Here is a 7444-nt window from a genome sequence, read left to right on the forward strand (position 1 = left end):
CCACCAGTTTACAATATTTACTTGCTATTCATGCTCCCTTTTAATTCTCACAACAACCCCTAGGTGCAGGTATCATGATGACCATTCTATGTAAAAAGAAAGAGGAAAATATTTGTTAAAGTAAGGCAGGTCACAATAAAAGAAGCCAGCATTCCAACCCAAGACTAAAGGCCCAGGCTATTTCTGCTATACTGCCTCTCTTATGAGGAACAAATGAGAAAATTGACTTGTACTTTGAAACTGTCAAGACCTATACAAACATAAAGTAATGATGCAATTATTAAAGGAGAAAAAGAAACAAAATACTAATATGAATTGTCTGTGGAAGTCAGCAGAAAGTCAGGCAAATTACCATACCTCTTTAAGCCTCAATTTATACACTTATAAATAGAAGATGGTACCTGCCCCTATCTCAGAGTTAAAAGGATAATATTAAAAGGATAATATGAGATCATGCACAAATCACTTTAGCATAGGGTTTAGAAAAAAGAGATAGGTTGGTTAATATTAAAATTATCATACCCACTCACAGCCAACTGCAAATATCACTTCTCATTTCATTGTTTGTAGGGGAAGGGAGGGTAGTATCTACAAGACAAATTCAAAGTTTCCTCCAGCTCTCATTTTCTTACCATGAGCAAAAAAGTTTCTCTTATCTGGTAATACCCTATGCTTCAGGAAATGACTCAACTGGCCACATGTGATTTATTCATGAACAAAAATCAGACCCCATAAATTCAAATGCACTCACTATCAAAAGCCTCATGAAGTTAAAATGGTTTTTAACAACAATTGATTTCTGGAACAAACTGTCTATTTCTGAATGCTTTGTCCCTAGCTTCCAGACTTTCTTTGGCTGAAAATCTAAGATAGGAGAAAAGATGCTACAGAAATCCCTGTCCTGAAACCTTACCTGAAAAGCATCTGCTTCAGCATCCGATTGGCTGTCACAACTCTGGGAAGACGGCCAGTAGAGAGGGAGTGGAGCTCCAAGTTGGAAGAAATGAGCTGGGTTGTCATGTCTGTGTCTGCAGCTGTCCCAGCACCACAACAACTGAAAAATACAATTAGAAACTTAGCTGAAATTCAATTACCAGAGGGATCAATTAAAAGTGGAGCTTTTTGGATAACTTCCATGAAGTGCAGGTACACAGAGAGATGTTTTGAGTGTATCTACACTGTAATTGCTCTGTTTAACCAATCTTAAATACATAAAACTGGAAATATATATCGAGTTATATGCCAATATATTCTCTATGGACCAACGGGACATTTCAAATCATTGATTTCTGTGCTCCTACCATAGTGTGCATTTTACTAATCCTACAAATATATTCAAGTTGTACAAAAGAGCCAGGTGTGTTAAGAGTCTTGGAATTCAACATCTACCAAGTATTTACTACCAGATACTATTCATTACACTAAGCACTGGGAATAAAAAAATATGGCACAGTCCTGGTGCTTGATTTCAAAATTGAAGGAAGGACACAAGAGTAGACAAAATTTATAATACACAGTATAATACAACATAGCAGCACAGATACAAAATACTATGGGAAACTACAACAGAGAAACTAAACCCAATCATTAAGAAAAGGTTTCATATAAGCTAGATTTGGAAGAATAAAAGCACTCTACAAGCAGAGAAAAGAGAAGGGCCTTTCTAAGCAGAGAGGCTGCCATAAGCAAAGGTGAAATAGCTTGAGAGAGGAGGGAAACAGGAATAGAGACATGAGGAAATAGGGACAGTCCAGGAATAACAGGAGCATGGGTGGTAGCAACTGAAAAAGAGGCTGAAAGGTAAGCCTTTTGTGTGATGGTGCAAGGTTTTAAATATCATGCTACAGAATTTCAAGTTTATCCTGAAAGTAGTGTGGAAACGTGAAAAGTCTCTCAAAAAACTTTTAAAGAGGAAATAGACATAATTATACCAGTGTTTTATAAAATCCAATATGGCAGAAAAATAAACAACAGGATGAAGAAGAAAGGCAGAGAGGCCAATTAAATAAATGCAATAGTCTAGCTGGAAAAAAAAAGAACCTGAACTAAGGCCTCAGCAGAGGGAAGAATAGCAGAGAAAGGATTCAACAGGCACAGAGAAAGCACAACTAGATATCAAGTAAATTGGAGACTGAAGCAAAGAAAGGGCTTGAGGGTAACTAGCTTAGGTGTCAGGTGGATGGAAATGCCATTTAAGGGAGATAGAAAATACAAGCTGAATGACAGGTTTTAGTGAGGAGCACAGTAAGTTCAATTTTAGCCCTGACAGGTTTGAAAATATAAGAGCTTAATTAATCAATACTTACTAAATATTAGGAGATATGAAGTGTATTTTTGAACAGTTCTTATCAGCAACAACCATCCCTTCAGTTGCCCTTGTATCTGCTCCAAGAACTATGCCATCCTATTGATTAAAAAAAAATTTTTTTGAATAATTTTACATATATAAGCCACAGCTCTCCACTGCAGTTTAGGGAAAACAATGTTGGCCATTCCTTGCTCCCCAAATCCCATTCCCTGCTCCCTCAATCCCATACCCTCAACCAAAACTCCTACCAAAAATATTGTGCTACACTTTCAGAATTCAAAAATAGGCTTCCTAATAAATGACTGGTTGAATCGTAAGTAGGTGATAAGAATTATTGTCCTATTTTCAAATGAGGCTCACAATTTCAGTGAATCCTTACAAATCACAGAACTAATCTAGGAAAAACCTGGATTAAGATCCAGAAATATTTCCTTTACAGTAGCCACCACTGCCAATTTTTTTTAAGAAATGTATCACTCTTCACCTGTAACAATACATTATTTCTTTTGACCCTTATAACAATTTAAGGCAGGAGTTATTATCTCCATTCAATGGACAAGGAAGGTGTAGCTATGAGAAGGAAAGTGAGCCGCCCAAAATTAAAAGCAGCATAAAAACCACATGGTTAGACAGATGTGTCTAAATCTTGTGCTCTCCTATTACATCACCCAGCTCCTAAAGTAGTACTTAAGCAAATCGATCTCCTGTCAAAAACTCTGCAAAGTGAGGAAAGAACATAAACTGTTGATAAGCACGCAAAATCTCAGGACAAAAGCTGTCACTTCTAAAAGACCTTGTTCTCCTAATGTACTCGATAGCAGTGATCCCCAGCCTTTTTGGCACCAGGGAAGAGGGGATGAAGGGGTGGGGGCCAAAGTTCAGGCAGTGATGCCAGAGATGCGGAGCGCCTGTAAATACAGATGAAGCTTCGCTGCTAGCTCACCTGGGCCTCAGCTCCTGCTGTGCAGCCCGTTTCCTACCATGCCACAGATGATACCAGTCCGCAGCCCAAGGCGTTGGGACTACAGCTCTATAGCATTTGCTTTTCCAGACCGAGCTGGTAGAAAAGAAGCCAAATGTTCTTCTGGTTCAGGTTACCAGTTCAGTCTCTGCTGCTCTTAACCTGTCCCAGCTTACCTTATAGACCACCCCAGCGATGGTCGTGCCAGTTTTCCGGGCCTTTGGAAGCTTGTAGCCCTTCTTTGCAAAATCGGCTTCCAAGATAGCATTTCTGAGAGCAAATAACAAAATAAAATGTTAAAAGGCAAAACCACATTGTGCTGCACTGTCACAAAAAGTGCCTAAGAGGAAACGCAGTTAAAGAAAAACTACTATTTGTTTTCACGCCCATCTATTCACTAAACCCTCCCACCATCAGCCCTACTGTCCCGTTTTCCAGAGAAGAGTCTCGGACAAGGGTAGCGACTCGCCTAAGCAGATAAAGACGGAATGTGTCGGGGTGCGCTGGGAAGTTGGGAGGGCACACCCGACCTCAGGAGTAACCACGTTCAGGCCTTGATTCCCCTTAGTCACACTGGCCACGGGTCGCAGGCCGCAGTCCCTGCCGTCCTCCCTTTGCTCGAACTTTCCAGATCAGGCTTCGGCCCAGCAGCGACCCCCGGTATCACACTCTCACTCCCGCCCTGAACCCAGCCCCAGGCATGGCCGAACCTGCGGCAGTTATCAAACGAGAAACCTCCAACCGGTAGCTCATACACCGACACAGCCGCCATCTTCCCAAGAATGCACTTCCGGGTCGGGGGCGGGAACAAACAAAAAAGTCTAGCACTTCCGGCGCCGCGGGCTACTGGGGCTGAAGGGGCGGGGCAAACTATGCACTAGGGCGATTGATCTTAGAGTTCCGGGTTCCTGAAGAGGCCGCGGCCTGAGATGTTTGGAGTATATCGCCCCAAGTGGCATGGAGGAGAAACTGACGCCCAGAACCGGGAAAGGACTTGCCCAAGGTGGATGCACCAGCGACCAGGTCTCACTGCTGTGCCCAAGAAGAGGTTCAACATTATTAGTCATTAAGGAAATGCAAATCAAAACCACAATGAAATACCACTTCACACCCCCTAGGATGGCTATAATCAAAAAGACAGAGGAGGGCTGGGCATGGTGGCTCACGCCTATAATCCTAGCACTCTGGGAGGCCGAGGTGGGAGAATCGCTCAAGGTCAGGAGTTGGAGACCAACCTGAGCAAGAGCGAGACCCCATCTCTACTAAAAATAGAAAGAAATTAATTGGCTAACTAAAAATATATAGAAAAAATTAGTCCCAGCTACTTGGGAGGCTGAGACAGAAGGATTGCTTGAGCCCAGGAGTTTGGGGTTGCTGTGAGCTAGGCTGATGCCACAACACTCTAGCCCTGGCAACAGAGTGAGACTCTGTCTCAAAAAAAAAAAAAAAAAGACAGACGATCCCAAGTGTTGTCAAGAATGTGGAGAAACTGGAACCCTCACACGTGGCTGGTGGGAATGCAAAATGGTGCAACTGCTCCAGGAAAAAATGTGGCAGTTCCCCTAAAAAGAGTATCAGTACTCTTAGTATATACCTAAGAGAACTGAAAACATATGTTCACAAAAACTGGTACACAAAGGTGCACAGCAGCATTATTTATGATTACCAAATAGTGGAAACAACCCAAATGTCCATCAACTGATGAATGGGTACGAGAAGTGTGGTAAATCTATACAATGGAATATTGTTCAGCCATAAAAAGGAATGAAGCACAGATACATGCTGCAAGGATGAGCCTCAGGAGCATTATGCTAAGGGAAAGAGGACAGGCACTACTAAATGATTCCATTTACATGATGTGTCCTTAATAGGCAAATCCATAGAAGCAGAAAGATTAATGGTTGCTAAGAGCTGGTGGAGAGGAGAACTCTGTTTAATGGGTATAGAGTTTGGAGGAATGATGAAAATATTCTGAAATTAGGTAGTGGTAATGGTTGCACAACTTTATGAAGATACTAAAGACCACTGAATTTCCCACTTTAAAATGGTTTAAATGGTGAGTTTTGTGTTACATGAATTTTATCTCAATCTTAATAAGGCTACCGTGAGTATTAAAGACTGTACATGGAAAGCATCTATCCTGGCATATAGCAGCTTCTTATAAATAGCCATTATTATTAATAATACATTCATTTCATCCTGTCAACAACCCTAAGAGGTATAATTCAACTCATTTTACTGATGGGATTCAAAGCTCATTGAGGTGAAGCAACTTGTTCAAATTTACAAAGCAAGTAAATGACAGGCTCAATGACTGTGGAATGAATTAATTTATTCACTCAGCAAATATTTATTGACACCTACAATGTGTCAGACATGATTCTAGGTGCAAAGGAATGAATGGATGGATGGCATCCATTCATGACAGACAGTGTCTGTCACCACTATGTGTTCTATAAATATTTGTCAAAGGTTGAATTCCCTTTCATCACTTCTCTGGGTCTTTTGTGTGAAATGAGGAAAATAAATTCATATGTTGAAGTCCTAGCCCCCAATTCCTCAGGGGGATTATTTGGAGATAGGATCTTTACAGAGGTCATCAAGTTAAAATGGAGTCATTGGCTGGGTCCTAATGCAACATGACTGCTGTCCTTATAAAAAGGGAGAATTTGGAGACGGCCATGCACCCAGGGAGAACACGATGTGATGATGAAGGCAGGGACTGGGGTGATGAGCCCACAAGCCAGGGAACACCAGAGGTTGGCAGAAGCTAAGCAAAAGGTCTGGAACAGATTCTCCCTCACAACCTTTAGAAGGAAGTAACTCTGCCAATTCCTGGTTTTGGGCTTCTAGACTCCAGAATTGTGAGACAATACATTTCTGTTGTTGAAGCCACCCAGTGTGGGGTACTTCGTGACAGCAGCTCTAGGAAATTCAGACATTTCCTGGGTTCACAGTCCTGAGGAGGAGACACTCTCCAGAAAGACTCAGCCCTGGGAAATGGGGGCCAGGCAGAGGGGAGCGCAGGGTTGGGGGCTAGGGGGTTGCAGAAGCCTAGAGCAGTGTGAGCTCATCAGGGTGGCAAGGCGAGAGGGACAGGCACGTGAGGGAAGGCTTGGGGTAGGACAAAAACAAAACCAAACAAAAGCCCCTGGGCATTGTGTTCTGGGAAACAGTGGTGAGTCTCATGCAGCTCCAAGGAAGGGAGGCAGAGCAGCCTGCAGCCCCCAGAGGGTGGCGACAGGGCGCCTGGGTCCTGCTGCTGGGAGCTGGAGATGATTTGTGACCTCGGTTTGTTCATGGGGCATTTCTCTTCCTCCCTGGGTTTCTTTGGGATGGTTTTCCAGCCCAGCCTGAGTGGAGGAGGCGGCCTTGTTTCCTCTTACCGCCCCTGAAGGTGGCCCAGCAGAGGCACCCAAAGCCCAGCAGAGGGCGTTGAAAGCCTCCAGGCCAGTCGGCTCAGGCAGGGCGGGCGCAGCCTCAGTGCCTCAGGCCCTGGGGAGGGCAGCCCAAGGTCCCCAGTGCCCAGAGGCCCATTCAGCCTCCCTGCCCTGCACGGCTGCTGCCCCCAGGACTGCAGCCCTGCCCAGAATGCCCTCCCCTGGGCCGGGACACTGCCCCACTTACTCCCTGGCAGTGCTACCAAACCAGTTGCCAGTGAAGCCACCACTTCTGCTCTGGATTGGGCTGTGTGACCTCAGGGGAGCCATTAGGCTCAATGCACCTCAGTTCCAAAATAACGTAGTAACGAACAACAGTCCCCGAGAGCACTGAGCGTCTGGGCTCAAACCTAACGGCCCTGTGTACAGGATCTCATGATGGTCCTAGGCACCTAGACTGCGCCAGCCTCTGGGAAAGCAATAACAAGAGACAGACACAGTCCCTAGGGACTAGGCATGCTTGCTCCCCTTCACAGATGAGGCAGCTGAGGCCCAGGAAGGAGAAGTCACTGACTCAAAGTCACACAGCTGAAAAAAAAAAAAAAACGGAGTCAAGATTCAAACTACACCCTCCTAAGCCCAGTCCAAACAGAGCACCACTGCCCCCACCCTTGACAAGTATGGCCCCACTGGAACCTAAGAGCCAGTGTTCCCTGGAGCGTTGCCCACGTAAGCAATGTTTCCTCCTCTGCAACTCAAATCCAGCTCAGCTACTTACCAAGTGGGTGACCTTAG

The 7444-nt window shown here is 44.3% G+C and overlaps 1 protein-coding gene across 1 annotated transcript in view; it reads right to left on the bottom strand.

Annotated features, from left to right (window-relative positions):
* The window catches only part of PSMB7 (proteasome 20S subunit beta 7), a 58737-nt gene extending 54661 nt beyond the window's left edge, over positions 1-4076 (bottom strand). Inside the window, exons 1-4 of the mRNA XM_012771859.3 lie at positions 3980-4076; positions 3446-3539; positions 2307-2404; positions 914-1054 (exon numbers count right to left, since the gene is read on the bottom strand). Coding sequence (XP_012627313.1) covers positions 914-1054; positions 2307-2404; positions 3446-3539; positions 3980-4041 — 395 coding nt within the window. The 5' untranslated portion in view covers positions 4042-4076. The remainder of the gene's footprint in view (positions 1-913; positions 1055-2306; positions 2405-3445; positions 3540-3979) is intronic.
* Between the last annotated feature and the right edge of the window lie 3368 nt (positions 4077-7444).

This window comes from Microcebus murinus, chromosome 12 (assembly GCF_040939455.1).
Source record: "Microcebus murinus isolate Inina chromosome 12, M.murinus_Inina_mat1.0, whole genome shotgun sequence".
Classification (NCBI taxonomy): domain Eukaryota; kingdom Metazoa; phylum Chordata; class Mammalia; order Primates; family Cheirogaleidae; genus Microcebus; species Microcebus murinus.